The following is a 16,724-nucleotide window of genomic DNA, read 5'->3' on the forward strand; positions in this document are numbered from 1 at the left end:
CGTGGAATTCATAAGCAAATGATGAAATACGGATTTGATTTCATTCAATCTTGCACAATCGCAGACTGTAGTTTCTGTATTAAGTTTACAAGCTTCCATTTATTTGGGAACCAGCCAACACGTGGTTTGCCCCTAACATGGCTTTAAAGCCTGTTTTTTTTTCGAGGCTCCTACTTTCATATAATAAAGTCATCTAAATGAAACAAAATCAAGCTCCGCATTTCCTTTACCAGAGAACAGCATGTGTTTGTTTGCTGTATATATATTTGACATCGTCCTGGATACATTTCATGAACAATGTTGATAACAAAATTTTAAAGTACAGCATTATGTGATTCATGATTACTCTTGGAAAATAAATCAAGGATAATAAGAAGATTCTAAGAAAAATGGCAAAACGGGGCAACTTCACACGCTGAAGGATTCTAAAAAAAAATGTGCTACATTGTGCAAATGTACAAGATTGAATTACACCAAATCTGTATTTCATCATTTGATCATGAATTCTTGGGAAAAATACACTCAACATTTTTCAATTAACTTGGCAATTCAAAGAAGCACAGTTAGCCCAACCTCAAGAGTGTAAAACTTCCTGCGAGACACACGAAAAAGGGTATTACCAAGTAGGTAAGGGAGTGTTGGGTCATTAAACTGTTCTGATCAAATTTTGTTTTTTAAGTTGATAGGTTGACCCATGACCAGCCTGCTAGAGCATCAACCGGGATACTGAGACCTATTGGATACCTGCGTTTGTGATACAACAGGAGTCTGCTTATCAATCTCTCCCTTTCATTAATGAATTTGAAAACCTTGGTCCTGAAAAGTGACTGAGTGCACAATGCCGAGTTACTATTAGTGTCCAGAGTTAGTATTAGTGTTGTGTATGCCGCCAGAAATATTTCACTATGCACCTGAATAAGAGCAAGTGGCTCCGTTTCTACCACTGGCCTTGAAAATCTCCTTAATGCTTTACAAGCCTTTTAGATTATACTTTTATGATTCATCTACTCAGTTTATAGCTCCTTGTTGAGTCTCATAAAGATTACCACCACTATTGCTGCTCATCTTGATATAAAAGGAGATGTTGGTATGCTTCAAAATGAGACAGTAAAGAATCATTTCAACACCCTGGTTTAGATACTTTTCTAGAAGTATGTTCCTTGCTGCGCAGGGATTCCCAGGAGGTTGTGATGGAGAGAAAGCCAAACGTAAAATACTGAAAGGAGTAGTATAACTTCCTCATTACAGCCTTGTCAAATTTTAGCCTCATTGAAGCATGATGAAGATGTGTTGTTTTGTGGAATAAATTACTTTAAAGTGCTTGAGAAAGCTGTTTTACTCTGTATCTGTGACACCAGTTAAGTAGTGGGAACTGGTTGACTTAAGTCGACAGAATGTAATTTTGAAAGGAATTTGTTTCGCCCCTGCACTGTTTTGTATACTTATGCCCAAAGGGTTGTTTTTCCACCACCTTTGCAGTTTGGTGAACGAGCTGACTTTCACTGCCAGAAGAATGATGTCAGAGGAGGCTCAAAGCAGTGGCCTAGTGAGGTATGTAAAACTGTTTATATTTGGCCATTTTCTCTGTAGGTAAACAATGCTGTTACTTCCCAGGCTGTACTAGTAATCTGAAGTTGTGGTTCAGTTATTATTTAATTACATTGTGTTTCCGTTATTACCTACTACAGTAATATGTAGATCAGGGGTTGACTAATGTGCAAGTTGGATGACTTATTCTCTTATACGTTTTAAATATCTCTTATAGTGAGAAGTTGGTACCATCTACTGACATCAGTAAAATGTGGTTAGATAATATGTGTGGATCAGACCTATTCACAAAGAAAGTAAGGCCTGTACAGCTAACATATGGTTTCGTAAATATGTTTCTGATAGAGACATCTAGCCGCAGATTCCTTACCTTTGAACTTCCTGCTGTCAGGCTGGATCCGGACGATTTTTCTCAGCAGTACCCCTGGGTGCCAGTAGGTGGCGTTGGCCAATACGGCTTGACATCATAGTGTTCTTCATCATAGTTGTGGCATCTAAATCGTCAGTTTAACCACCACTCAGGTGCGCTGTTATTTTCTTTCTGTGCCATCAGTGCTAATCCGTTGAATAGAGCTACCCCCTGTCATTTTTTGACAGACTTTTTTTTTTACTTTCTGTCCACTTCGTTGGTGTGTAGGTTTTCAATGTCAAGCAAGAAGACTTTGGGATTCAAACCGTGCGGCGCCCGTCACTGCGCCATGTCGGTCACGGATCCCCATTTGGTCAGTCTTAGTTGCCTGGAGCGCGGCCACGACTGCCGGGCTGAGGCGCCAAAGGCTTTGAGGGAGCAGTTCCTATTGCTTCCTGCAGCCCGGCATCCCGCACCGGGGAGGTCGCCTTGTCAGTCTAGATTTCAGGCCAGGACTCATCAAGAGGAAGGTCCGAGCACCGCTCCGGTGTATCGAAGTCCTCTTCATCAAAGTTGAGTAGGAGGCACCACAAGAAGCACAAGAATTCGAAGCATGCTTCGACTTCGCCCTGCCTGTCTCGCGGTGTGGCGGAAAAAGCTTGGTGTACGAGGCCCCGCTCCGTAGAGCAGGTGCCTGGGTCGGCTCCATGTATCCCTCCCTTTCCAGGGCCAGGAGTGACCCCCACCCAGCTTAAGGAATTTTATGACTCCATGTGCGCCATATTTGGGCGGACTGACCCTGCCGGCACACCTTCGGCCCCGCAGACTCAGAGGGCGGAGGTGTCCTTGTGGTTCTCATGCCAGTGGCTTCAGCACCATGGCCTCCGGAGTGAACTCATTCCCGGGTCCGGACCAACAGCAGTCGCACCTCCACAGCGACCTTCCCTGGCGTCACGTCCGATGCTGAGTTCCTCAGTGTCGCCGGCGCCCACAGGCAGCACCTCCTGACCCTAATTTCTGACCACACGGAGCCAGTCGGGCGTCCTCCGGCGCCGAGACTGGTGCTGATGGAACGGTACAGCTCCATGCTGTTCTGTTTGCCCTATTCTGAAGGGTTGGGGATGGAGGAAGAGGATTGGGAGGGGGAGCAGGATCCCTTAGAAATCCTGCAAGAACAAGACATGGACTGGTATGAGGAATTGGGTGAGGCGGGTAGTCTGTACACCAACCCAGACTCTAGCATGCTTCCCCCCACCTACCCTGGCTATGGAGGAGGGAGCATCTTTTGCCATGGTGGTGCATAGGGCTGCGGAGGTCTTCGACCTACAGCTTCCTACAGTGGCAGTTAAGAGCAATGTCTTGACAGAGGTCCTGCAGCCTGGGGTCTCGAGCTTGGACCCCCTACTGCCCGTCAATGAGGCCTTGACAGACATTCTTCTGGGGACATGGTCCAAACCCAGCACTCAGGCTCCTGTGACTAGAACGATTGCCTACAACTATTGCCATGCACCAGGTGACCCACATTTCCTAACCACCCACCTCCCAAAGCTTGGTGGATCAAGCTTCCACTTCTAGTGGTGCATTCCCCTCCACACCCTAGGACAGGGAATCCAAGCGTCTGGAAAACTTCAGGAAGAAAATCTTTTCTTCTGCCATCCTAGCATTGTGGTTGGTGAACACTGCATACCTTCTGGGCCGTTACTCCGATTCCATATGGTATACAGTAGCGCAGGTGCTGCCCAGAGTCTCGGAGGAGGACCGGGCTCTACTCTCCCAAGCTATTTCAGATAGGAGGGACACAGCTAACTTTGCCATCAGATGTGGCTTGGACACGACAAACTCGCTAGGCAGAGTGATTTCCACGACAGTGGCAGTTTGTCACCACGACTGCCTGAGAACATCTTTTTTTTCTGGGGATGTGCAGGCCAACCTCATGGACATGCCCTTCGATGGCTCCCATCTCTTCAGAGACAAGGCGGATGCTGCCCTTGAGTGCATGTGGGCCACAGCCAAATCTTTGGGCCTCACTACCGCCGCTAGGGCTTTATCCAATTTTCATTCCTTTCGTAGCTATGGAAGGGCAAATCAACCGTGACAACCCTACCCAGGCCAGAGGGCCTGCAAGTTCAGCAACCTCTGCGGGCTGTGGAAGCGGCTCACCCCAGCATTGTGGGTCAGGGAACCATCCCCTCCTCCGCCGCAAACCCTTCCTAGTCCGATCCTCCAGGATCTCTCGACCAGTCGGTGGCAGAATACGTCATCATCTCCACCACTGTCAAACATTGCATCGGACAGGTGGGTGTTGCAAATAGTCGGAAGGGGCTACTCCCTTCCCTTCGAGACTACCCCTCCTTCTATGCCTCCAGTGTACGATCGGCTGACGGAGGATCACCTTGCCTTGCTATGCGAGGAAATCACAACTCTCTTGGTCAAGGGAGCGATAGAGAGGGCTCTAAGTAGGCAGTTGTTCCTATTCCCGCTACTTTCTGGTCTTCATGAAGTACAGTGGCCTTCGTCCTTTCCTAGCCCTCAGAGCACTCATTTACTTCCTCAAACAGGAGAAATTCAAGATGTTCACTGTTGCTCAGGTCCTGTCTGCCTTGGACCCAGGAGACTGGATGGTAGCATTGGACTTGCAGAATGACTACTTTCCTATCACCATCCTGCCTGCCCATTGTCGCTACCTGCGGATCACAGTGGGTCACGTACACTTTCAATTTGTGGTGCTCCCTTTCGGCCTCACCAGTGACCCTCGGGTGTTCACAAAACTGATGGAGGTGGTAGCAGACCATCTGAGGAGATCAGGGGTTCCAGTCTTCTCCTATCTCCACGACTGGTTGTTGAAGGCGGGCTAGCCCCAAGCAGTTGTCTCCCACCTCCAGGCTACGGCGAATCTCCTGCATTCGCTGGGGTTCACTATCAATGTGCCGAAGTCACACCGGACTCCCTCTGTCGCTTCTTTTCATTGGGGTGGTTCTGGACACGGTGCAGTTTCTACCTATTCTCCCGAACAGCGAGTCCAAAATGGTCAGGCTATGATACCGATGTTTCAGGCTCTATCTTGGATTTTGGTGAGAATGACTCTGAGGCTGTTGGGCCTCATGGCCTCCTGTTTCCTGCTAGTGACCCATGCCAGGTGGCACATGCAAGCTCTGCAGTGGAACCTGAAGTTGGAATGGGAACAGCATCGGGGAAATCACACCCCCTGGTTCAGATTTCAGAGGGCACTATGAATGACCTGCAGTGTGACTAACAAACCGCGATTGGTTCAAGGGCAGACCCCTCTCTCTTCCCCACCCCAACCTCACAGTAGTGATGGATGCGTCTCTTCTGGGATGGGGCGGCCACCTGGATGAGATGGAGATCAAAGGACTCTGGTGGAAGCTAAGCCCCATTCCAACCTGTAGGAGCTTCGGGCGATCCGGCTGGCACTGAAAGCCTTTTTTCCATCAATAAAGGGAAGGCTTGTACAGGTTTTCACAGGCAACACTACTACCATGTGATATTGCAACAAACAGGGCGGAGTGGGGTCGTGGACCCTTTGTCAAGAGGCCCGCGTCTCTAGACTTGGCTGGAACGTTCGGGCATGAGCTCAACCAAAGGTGCCTTACAGATCACGAATGGCGTCTCAACCTGGAGGTGGCACAAGGTCTCTTTCAGCAGTGACGAGAGCCTTCGTTAGATCTATTTGCCTCTGAAGAGAATGCGCAACGTCATCTGTTTTGTGCGTTGGAGTTTCCAATGTGGCACTCACTCGGCGACGCTTTTTGTCTCGAGTGGAGCTCAGGCCTCCTATATGCATTTCCGCCCATACCACTCCTGCCCAGAGTGCTCAAGAAGATCAGGAGCGACCGGGCACAAGTTATTATGGTGGCTCCAGAATGGGCATGGAGAGTTTGGAAACACAAGCTCCTAGACATGAGCATCGATCCTCCGGTCAGGCTGCCTCTTCGGGAGGATCTTCTGTCGCAGCAGCAGGGGAGGGTTCTCCATCCGGACCTGTCCACTCTTCGCCTCCTTGCATTGAGAGCTGCGGCAGTTGACAGCTTTTGACCTCACTCCCAAAGTCTGTGAGGTTATTCTGGCAGCCAGGTGTCCCTCCACAAAATTGGTATACACCTGTCGATGGAACAAGTTTTGTAAATATTGTACAGACAGGTCTATCGACCTCTTATCTGCTCCCCTATCTCAAGTCCTTCTGTTTATACTTTCCTTGGTCCAGCAGGTCTCTGCTCTGGGCACTTTGAAGGGCTACCTTTCAGCCCTTTCTTCGGCTGCCTGATCAGCCCTCTCTATTCAAATCTCCTCTAGTGCAAAGGTTTTTGAAGGGGTTAACCCAATTGTACGCCCTTCACCATTCATCATGCCACAGTGGGACCTTAATTTGGTGCTAACTTTCCTAACGTGTGCGTTATTTGAGCTGCTGCAGAATTGCCTTCTGCGGTTCTTCGCCATCAAGATAGCCTTTTTGGTGGCAATATCCTCTGCCAGGAAAGTGAATGAACTGCAGGCACTGTCCTCACAGCCTCCTTACATGACGATCTTTTTCGATAAGATAGTACTCCGGACTAGGGCATTAGTTCTGCCTAAGGTAATAACACCCTTCCATCTGGGACAGTCGGTTACCCTTTCCACCTTCTATGCACCTGTGCATCCTTCGAAGGAAGAGCAACATCTCCACCGTCTGGACCCAAAAAGTTTGTTATCGTTCTACTGTGATCGAGTAAAAGAGTTCCGGGTGGGCAACTAACTCTTTATTGGATATGTGGGTGCAAAGAAAGGCTGTGCTCTCCAGAAGAGGACTATATCCCGATGGGTCATCCTCTGTATTACAATTTAAAAAAAGGATCCCCCTAAATGGCTTGAGGCCCATTCCAACAGTGTGAAGACGGCCACCACGGCTCTCCAGCGTGGTGTTCCTGTCTCTGACATATGTCAAGCTGCCATGTGGGCATCTCTACACACGTTTGCCAGACACTCCTGCCTGGATTCCCAGGTACGCAGAGAAGGCCTGTTTGGTTGTTCTGTTTTACAGGATTTTCTAGTCTAAGCCATTCCGCAGTCCCTCCCCCGGGGATGATATTGCTTGGGTATCTGTTCAATGGAAAGGACTCTGCGGCTAGATTACTTTATCAGATGGACATGTCACTTACCTTCGGTAACGCCTTATATGGTAGAGACATAATCTAGCTGCAGATTCCTTACTGACCCAGCCATCCCCCCCGCACTGCAGGATTGGTCTTAAGTGTCAGGGATGTTCCCCTTCAGGGCCCTAGTTGTTTAATTTGTTAACACACCATGGTCAGTCACTTCATGGCTTTGTGCTTCTGGCGTGGAACGTCGTGAAAAGTACTGACGTCAGTGCGCTGGAGTGGTGGTTATAGTGACGACTCGGCCGTCACAATGAACACGATGTCGACAACTTCCTGCGGAGTCGACCGACCCCACCTACTGGCACGCAGGGGTACTGCTGAGAAAAATCTTCTGTATCCAGCCAGGCGCCAGGAAATTCAACGGTAAGTAATCTGCGGCTAGATCATGTCTCTGTCAGATAAGGCGTAGGTAAGTAGCTTCTCCATTAGCAACGTCTGTATCCTATATAATTTGGTAATGTACATGTCTTCTCCTGTAAATGTACACATCCTCACACGTGTGTGCGCTTATGTAATCAGTCATGATCGCACCTAGTGAATGATGCAGTTATGTCACTCTTTTTTCAAGCTGTCCTGGCTGAAGAGGGAGGACCTAGCTTGGCAGTTCGGGCTGGACTGTTCCCATGAGGCACAGGGTCAAGACTAATTTGCATATGGCCAGGTCTAAACTGGGGTGGCATGGTGAGCAAAAGACTGGTGGATTTAACCCAGATCTCCAGACTGGGGGTGAATGTTTTGACTTGTTCTGCATTCCGCCCATCAATTGTGTATCTTTTGCTTTCTCGCCCTACGTGCGCCAGGTGTGCCCAGACCTGGGCCCCGGGCTCACTGTGCCACTGAAACCGGTCCTAGGATGCTTGTTTCCGGTCCAGAGAGGATCTGGCTTGGCAGTTCGGGCTGGACTGTTCCCATGAGGCACAGGGTCAAGACTGTTATGCATATCGCCAGGTCTAAACTGGGGTGGCATGGTGAGCAAAAGAATGATGGATTTAACCCGGACCATTTGTAAAGTGGCAAAGGGTTCAAGAGGTGTTTGTTAATTACTACAAATGGTAAACGCCCCCCCCCCCCCCCGTAATGGCGGACTGAACTCTATGTTGGCGGGCGGGCCTGGTCCTGCAGGGGTCTTGCTGCGGGACAGATTGCTGGCTACAGTCGTGTAGTGATGCCGTGAGCCTTGAACTGCGGAAAACAGACAGCTGCGGCCCGGGAGGCAGAAGTGAAAGTAAGCCTTGAGCTGCAGTGAGGGGCGCCCCGGGAGGTTGAGCACGTCACGCGGCTGGCAGTGCTGAGCGGGCCTGGCTGATTGAATCCTGGAGCCAGGAACACTTCATGGAGCCCGTGACCTTGGGAGACGGCAGGAACGTCTTAGGTTGGTGAGCGATGACGCTGGTGGGCTGCGGGGGACTGTTCAGTTAAGTTCAGTAGATCTTTATTTTGATGATTAAAAACCATCATAGCGCCTGAAGGAATGGAGGAAAGACTCGTCGGATGAGCGCAGTATTGTGAGTCGGCCTCGGGAGGCCGACGGCGCCGTATACTTGTGGGCACTACCATAATTGGCAGACACACAGCGGAGACCGAGTTCTACTACCCGTGGGGGGTACAAGCGGAAGTGGCGGCCGGCCGAGACACGTGTAAGCGCCGCATAACAACTGAAGAGTCGGGGGAGTCTGGGCCTTCCCATTGTGCACACAGATGTGGCGAGAAGCCTCAACAAGGGAATAGAAAGCCAAAAGGGTCTACTGAGGGACACTGAAGGTGGCGCACAGTACTGGGTGCAGCTCTGCCTGCTGATGAGCCCACACACCAATGTAAAGTGCTTATTGTGAATGCAACCCACCAACACTGAGACTGCTCATACCTAAACTGCATACTCCCTTACTTCCACTCCCACGAGTTAGACACTGAGCTGTCTCTATAGGGTGACAGGGGCAGGGACACCAGGGCGCTCTCATAAGCCTTATCGAGTAGTAACTGGGAACCGGCTGACCAACCGCATTGCCAGGACCTGAGGAACAAACGTGGGACTATTAAGGAGTACATGTTACAGTGCAGATCCGAGGAGAAGTCAATAGCAGATCACTGGTGATCGTGGCCTGTGGTCACTGTGGTTAATCATACTAGGTGCCGCTTGCAGCGGTAACTTGGGACATCAAACGCCGCCACCGGACGGGGTGAGGGAGACAGGGGGACAGGGGGACTCCATTGCCCAGGAGTCCCCACACCTACCACCAGCGAGCTCCTTCCCCTGCGTTTGTTAGCCTATATTGCCGGCTACGCCCACCTCAACGCGGGATGCGCGCGGGCCAAGGGCGAGCCCGTTTAAGACCGGAGTGGGCCGGGCCGGGCCCACCCTCTAACGGCTGCCCTTGGAGGTAGAGGACCATTGCCGCCCGGTAAGCCAACCATTGTTGTCTCAAGTCTACGTAGTGTGGAGTACAACTGTATAATTACCAGCGATGGCGTCAGGTGCTACTAAGGAAAAGCTAGCATTGTAAAGTGCAGGTATGATGGGAACCTTGGACTATTTTTTTACGAGAGCCTCGAACGCGCCGGAGCAAGAGATAGCGGTAACGGAACGGAGGTTGTTTCTTGACGTGCATGTATATCCTGTCCAGCCCGTGAGTGGATGCACTCCGCTTTGCTCACCTACACATGATACATCTTGTGGTAACAACTCCCCCCACTATGGAGGCTAATACAACAGCGGATGGCCTATTAAATCCAGTCACAGAAGTGATGGCATTGGCTCAGCCTTCCCCTTCCAAAACAAGGTCAAAGACCACCAGCCCAAAGAGCAGAAAAGAACATTTATTGACAAGGCAGGGAGCGATCAATAAGAAACGGGACATAGTTCATTCAACAAAACATTGTCACAGCAAACCCAGGAATCTAAGGTCGGACGATGTTGTGCGGGAATTCCCGGTTCGCCCAGAAGAGTCGGATGTAGTGGCAGTTGTCCCAGAACCAATGGCATCCGATTCATCAATTGCCCAAATGCCTTTGCCGAACAATACTTTTTGGGATAAAGTGGGGGCTCTTTTTGCTGATCTGTTATTGCCCCTCACTCATAGACTGGCTGCAATTGAAGCTAGCTTACTATCTTTAACTAATGTTTCAAACCATATTTCTGGGGCTGTAGCCAAAATATCTAAAGTTGATGATAAACCTGCACCTGTACTTCCTGATGGTTTAAATATTACGGGTACAGCTACTCCAGTACTCTTAAATCACAATGATGTGGGGATGGGTATGTTACTGTTACATCGCAACTTTTACATCGTAATGCTGTTACAACGCAGCTTTTACAACGCTGGTTCCATTACATCGGATGCTATTACAACGCAGGACATTACATAGCAGATGCTATTACAACGCATACCATTATATCGTAAGTATTGGTAAGTATATAATTTCTTTTTATTTTATTTAATATTATTTAATTAATTTTATTAATATTAATTATAAATAAATATATTTATTTATGTTTTTTAATATTATAAATTAAATATATTAATTTAAGTAATTTTTAAAATAAGTATGAGTATAGGAGTATATGTTTTGGGGTACTGAGGTATATGTTTTGGGGTGTTTGGGTATTTTTAGGTTTTAGGGCTGGGTTTAGGTTTTGGGGTACAGGGGTATTTTTAGGTTTTAGGGCTGGGTTTGGGTTTTAGGGCTGGGTTTGGGTTTTGGGGTACAGGGGTATTTTTAGGTTTTAGGGCTGGGTTTGGGTTTTGGGGTACAGGGGTATTTTTAGGTTTTAGGGCTGGGTTTGGGTTTTGGGGTACAGGGGTATTTTTAGGTTTTAGGGCTGGGTTTGGGTTTTGGGGTACAGGGGTATTTTTAGGTTTTAGGGCTGGGTTTGGGTTTTGGGGTACAGGGGTATTTTTGGTTTTAGGGCTGGGTTTGGGTTTTGGGGTACAGGGGTATTTTTAGGTTTTAGGGCTGGGTTTGGGTTTTGGGGTACAGGGGTATTTTTAGGTTATAGGGCTGGGTTTGGGTTTTGGGGTACAGGGGTATTTTTAGGTTTTAGGGCTGGGTTTGGGTTTTGGGGTACAGGGGTATTTTTAGGTTTCAGGGCTGGGTTTGGGTTTTGGGGTACAGGGGTATTTTTAGGTTTTAGGGCTGGGTTTGGGTTTTGGGGTACAGGGGTATTTTTAGGTTTTAGGGCTGGGTTTGGGTTTTGGGGTACAGGGGTATTTTTAGGTTTTAGGGCTGGGTTTGGGTTTTGGGGTACAGGGGTATTTTTAGGTTATAGGGCTGGGTTTGGGTTTTGGGGTACAGGGGTATTTTTAGGTTTTAGGGCTGGGTTTGGGTTTTGGGGTACAGGGGTATTTTTAGGTTTCAGGGCTGGGTTTGGGTTTTGGGGTACAGGGGTATTTTTAGGTTTCAGGGCTGGGTTTGGGTTTTGGGGTACAGGGGTATTTTTAGGGTTTAGGGCTGGGTTTGGGTTTTGGGGTACAGGGGTATTTTTAGGTTTCAGGGCTGGGTTTGGGTTTTGGGGTACAGGGGTATTTTTAGGTTTCAGGGCTGGGTTTGAGTTTTGGGGTACAGGGGTATTTTTAGGTTTCAGGGCTGGGTTTGGGTTTTGGGGTACAGGGGTATTTTTAGGTTTTAGGGCTGGGTTTGGGTTTTAGGGCTGGGTTTGGGTTTTGGGGTACAGGGGTATTTTTAGGTTTTAGGGCTGGGTTTGGGTGTTGGGGTACAGGGGTATTTTTAGGGTTTAGGGCTGGGTTTGGGTTTTGGGATACAGGGGTATTTTAGGGTTTATTTTTTTTAAAGTACGACTTTAATTAAATTAAATTAATTAAATTAATTAAATTTAATTAAATTTATTAAATCATATTAATTACAATTTTAAGATTAATTCAATTATATTAATTAAATTAAATTAATTAAATTAAAATAATTACTATTATAAAATTTATTAAATTAAATTAATAAAATGATATTAAATTAATTAAATTACATTAATTCCAATTTTAAATTAAATTAAACTTATTTAAATAAATGAAATTAATTACAATTTTAAAATTAATTTAATTATATTAGTTAAATTAAATTAATTAAATTAACTTAATTCCTTTTTTTTTTTTAAAAGTTATACTTACCTATACTTACGATGTAATGGTATGCGTTGTAATAGCATCTGCTATGTAATGTCCTGCGTTGTAATGGCATCCGATGTAATGGAACCTGCGTTGTAAAAGTTGCGATGTTACAGCCTGCGTTGTAAAATAACGCGTTGTAACATCATAGATCCGTGGGGATGGGCAGGCCAGCTGTACCAGCTCCTATAGTATCAGATTCCGTGAGAGCGGAAATGGCCCGAATAGGGCAAACTGAGGCTGTTTGCAACATTGGGCTGGGCCCAAATTTAAAACATAACTCCATCCAATGTCTTGACACTAACACACCTAAGCCGAAACAATGCCCCAGTAACTCAAGGCCCTTGCAAATTGACCTACCGCCTCAATCTAGCCCGTATGTGGTGGTCCCTGAGTTGAAGAATATGAGCGAGGAGTCCCACACTTCACTCAAGAACAAAGTCACAGACTGGCTAAATAAAAATAGACCACTCCTCCCATCTGTAACTAGTGGAATTCTACTTGTTCGCAGGGTGGCATGGGTGGGACAAAGGCCAAAGGATATAATGGGTGATGAATTTCAGAAACACACGGACAGTACACCATATTTGCCAATGGCCTCACCCCTGTCCCGCAGCAACTATCCAGTCGCTTCCCTTGTCATATTTCTATCCCCCTGGTCAACTGTACCCTATCACTGGTTCTGGCCAATCATGGTCCCGGGTAGGACGCCCAACAGTGGACGGACTCAGCCGTGGTGAGTCTGGTGATCCTGCAGGCCCTGTGGCAATACCCCTACATAATAGATTTAGTGGCCTGGATCTGGTGGATTGACTAGGGTGCACTCCGGAGAAAACAAACAGGGATTCAACTGAAAATGACAGGGTCGGGAGGGTACCGGGAGGAAACTCACAAGGAAGGAATAGTGTGAGCCTTAGTGGGGCTAGGATGGTGGGAACTAATAGGTTGATCAAAACAACCCCAACCACCTCCGGTAATAGCCAACCTTCTGCCGGTAGTTGTAGAGAGCCTGGAACTTCAGTAACATTGGTCGATAACCTACTGTTGCCCACGGCGTGCCTAGTGACCCAGATTGATGTAGGAAATATGGACCCAGTTAGGGATAAGGACTAGGGTCTTGGGCCAGATTCCCTCAAAATATTATTGTGGAACCTGGTAGGGCTCCTCAATAAAATGAGTTGCCCTGAATGGGGTTCTTTTGTGGACAACAGTGATGTGTGTCTCTTTCAGGAGACGTGGGCCCGAACCGTGCAACACCGGATAGGTTTTGCTATGTTCTATGTGCCGGCTGTCTGGGGAGGGAAAGGCTGCCCTTCTGGGGGTCTGACTATCTGGGTTGGCACCCATCTTGGCTGTACTGTCAAACCCTTAGATACCCACATCCAATGCGTAGTTCTTACCTGGCCCAATGCATTTAAACTTGCACTGATCAATGTTTATTCACGACCTGTAAGCCTAAGTAGTGAGTCTATTACCATCAAGGATTTAGCCCTTTTTATTCCCACAATTTCGAGTGATACTCGTCTGTTGGTCGGCAGCGATTTTAACTGTCACTTTGAATCCCTTAAAGGTTTAAATGATGAAGCACTAACTGCAGAGGACGACCATTGGTCGATACCCTTGACCCAGGCTCCATCACCTAAGGCATGGACGCCGTTGGCTATTCAAATTACGGCACTTACTCTAAACAATTCCTTAAGAGTGTGCAATGGCCGAACCCCCTTGGATATTCCAGCCAAATTTACTTACAATAAATTTGGACACATGTCTCTCCTCGATTATATTCTGGTTGAGACGAGGTTATGGCCATCAGTCATTGATTTTACTGTTTCTATTAGAGCAGATAGTGATCATAATGCACTAATTTTAGAATTGGGCTCACCATACAACAGCAGAAAGGGCGTCCTGGCCTCCAGTGCCAATGATGACAATCTTATTGCTTCCAACGATAGACGTAGAGTTAAATGGCATAAATTAGTGGAACACCCAGAACAATTAGGGAAACTTTACAGCCTCATAATTCCCCCATTCACGAAGGTTGTGACATTAATTAATCAACCACCATCGCTTGTATATTTTACTAAATTGGAGTCTCTCCACGAGGATTTACTGAAAAATCTGGGTGAGTTCCTTAATCCCGGGTTTCAGGGAGGACAAAAAAGGTGCCCCCCCCCCCACTTGGTACAATGCAGCGTGCAGGAAGACTAAAGGTGAGCTACTGCAGGCCATTAAAGAGAATGATAGACCAGTAATTAAAATCAGAAGGGCATACTATAAATGTCTGATCAACTGTGCCAAGGTAGAGTGGGACCACGAGAAATGGTCCAACCTATATTTGGCGCTTGCAACCAAAGACCCTCGTAACTTTTGGTCTATAATCAATAATGGGTGCACTGAACCAAAGGCAGCCATAGATTCGAATATAGCTCCAGAAGTCTGGTAAGGTCATTATCGGGCACTATATTCCACGGAGGGTCTTTCTGAGAACACAGAGGACTCAGTTGACCTTTCTGCATTGTCTGCGGATACTGATGTGATTGAGTTCACGGGGCCTGAAGTTTGTAACGCCATCTCTAAACTTGCTTCAGGGAAAGCCCCTGGGTTGGACAAATTACCTGGGGATCTCTTTAAACAAGAGCCTAAAATCTGGGCCCCATACTTTCAGATATTGTTTAATGCGGTCCTGAGTGGCATGTCGGTCCCATGTACTTGATTGGGTGCAGAGATAGTGCCGATAGTTAAGAAGGGCTCTCCTCTGCTCCCTTCCAACTACCGACCGATCAGTCTCATTGATGTCCCCCAGAAGATCTTTGCAAGACTCATCTTGGACCGGTTGCAGGACTGGATTGATGAATCAGCAATTCTTAGTCCTTACCAGGCAGGGTTTAGAAAGAATACCTCCACCGTGGACCAAATTTTCTGCTCACAATTACTATACTGGAAAACGGTGAGATTAGAGGGTGGCAGCCTCTACATGGTGTTTGTTGACCTCCGCTCTGCTTTCGATCTCGTACCTCGGGGGAAACTCTGGGCTGTTCTCTTCGACCTTGGTATCCCTACTCATCTTCTGACCATTCTGATAAGGCTGCATGAGGCCAATTTTGGCCAAGTCAGATGTGGGAAAAAAAGGTACGCTCTCATCCAGATTCCCTGTTGGCAGGGGGGTAAGACGGGGCTGCGTACTTGCGCCGACCCTGTTTTGCCTCTATGTTAACGGGGTAATCAGACACCTTAATGGAATCCAGAATAACGACGCACCAAAGTTGGCAGGTAACAGGGTCCCAGCGATTATGTTCGCCGACGACACCCTCTTGCTTTCCAAATCCCCAATGGGTGTTCAGCAAATTTTGGATGGCTTTCAGGAATTCTGCACCGCTAGAGGCTTGGAGATCAATACTTCAAAAACAAAATTTATGATCTTCAATCCACCAAGAACTTTACGCCGAAATCCAAGCTTATGGGCAACGATGCTAGAAAGGGTAAACACTTTTGACTATCTAGGGGTCACTATAAATGAAAATCTGACATGGGGACCCCAGCAGATTAAGTCAAAACTCAAACTGGCCTAACTCGCAGGCAGAATTCTTAGGCTATCCAACAAGTCCACTATTAAACCCATGGGACCACCATTGGAGGTGCACAAAACACCAGCGAGGGGTGCCATCATGTACGGGGGCAAACTCTGGGGCTTCTGCAACAGGTCTGAAATTAGTTAAACTGAGAACAAATTTCTAAGAGAGCTACTAGCTGTACCGCTCAGTTCCCCACTGCTTCCTTTAAGGCTAGACCTTGGAATCAGACCTATCGATGAAGAGCTAGCTCTAAAACCCCTGAGATTCTGGCGTAGGCTCTGGGTCACCCCGGAGCTGATACACTATAGAGAGGAGCTAAAGGAAATATTGATTGCTACAGGTTCAGGAAACATTCCCTGGCTTGCCTATATAAAAAAGAATTTATTAGGTTAGAGATCCCTGATTTATGATTAGACCCAGAGGAGTGCTGCAAACGACTGTCTCGCACTCAATTAACGTATATATTTTGTGCAGACAGACTTATTGCCGCTCTATCTAACCCCCAAACTGGTTCAATCACTGCTTCCTTCCTGCAAGTTAAAGATTGCTATTTATTTGAGCAGTTTCTTGATGATATATACCCCGTGTTAGCAAAAAAACGATATGTTCAGTGGAGGCACGGTGTCCTCCCGCTGCGAGCTTTTACTAGTAGGTGGTCACCCTCTGCCCCGAAAAATTGTCCGGCTTGTGAACGTGATACTGAAAGCGAATTACATGTGATTTTTTTTTTGCTATGGGTACCGCAAGGCTAGGAATTACTGGCTTGTTCCACTATGTAAAAATCTAGCCTTTAAACAATGTATGCAGGCATTTAGAATACTTAAAACCGACACAACTGGTCCGACTGTATGTGCTGTCTCAAAATTTCTGGCTGCCATGTGGCACAAGCGCAGGCTCCTAACTGTCTGAACTTAAGCTGGGTTTGCCTATGGCCACATATTGTCTTTTTATCTTGTTCTTAAATGTTAATATGAAATTTATTTATTTT

At 47.2% G+C, this 16,724-nt stretch overlaps 1 protein-coding gene across 3 annotated transcripts in view; it reads left to right on the plus strand.

Moving 5' to 3' along the window:
• The window catches only part of LOC147692533 (delta(3,5)-Delta(2,4)-dienoyl-CoA isomerase, mitochondrial-like), a 253,270-nt gene that overhangs the window by 212,981 nt on the left and 23,565 nt on the right, over positions 1–16,724 (plus strand). For all 3 annotated transcript variants that reach the window (XM_086938749.1, XM_086938750.1, XM_086938751.1), the window contains exon 8: positions 1,480–1,551. In XM_086938749.1, the coding sequence (XP_086794875.1) occupies positions 1,480–1,551 (72 nt within the window). The remainder of the gene's footprint in view (positions 1–1,479; positions 1,552–16,724) is intronic.

The sequence above is a fragment of the Lissotriton vulgaris genome, chromosome 9 (genome assembly GCF_964263255.1).
Source record: "Lissotriton vulgaris chromosome 9, aLisVul1.2, whole genome shotgun sequence".
In the NCBI taxonomy this organism is placed as follows: Eukaryota; Metazoa; Chordata; class Amphibia; order Caudata; family Salamandridae; genus Lissotriton; species Lissotriton vulgaris.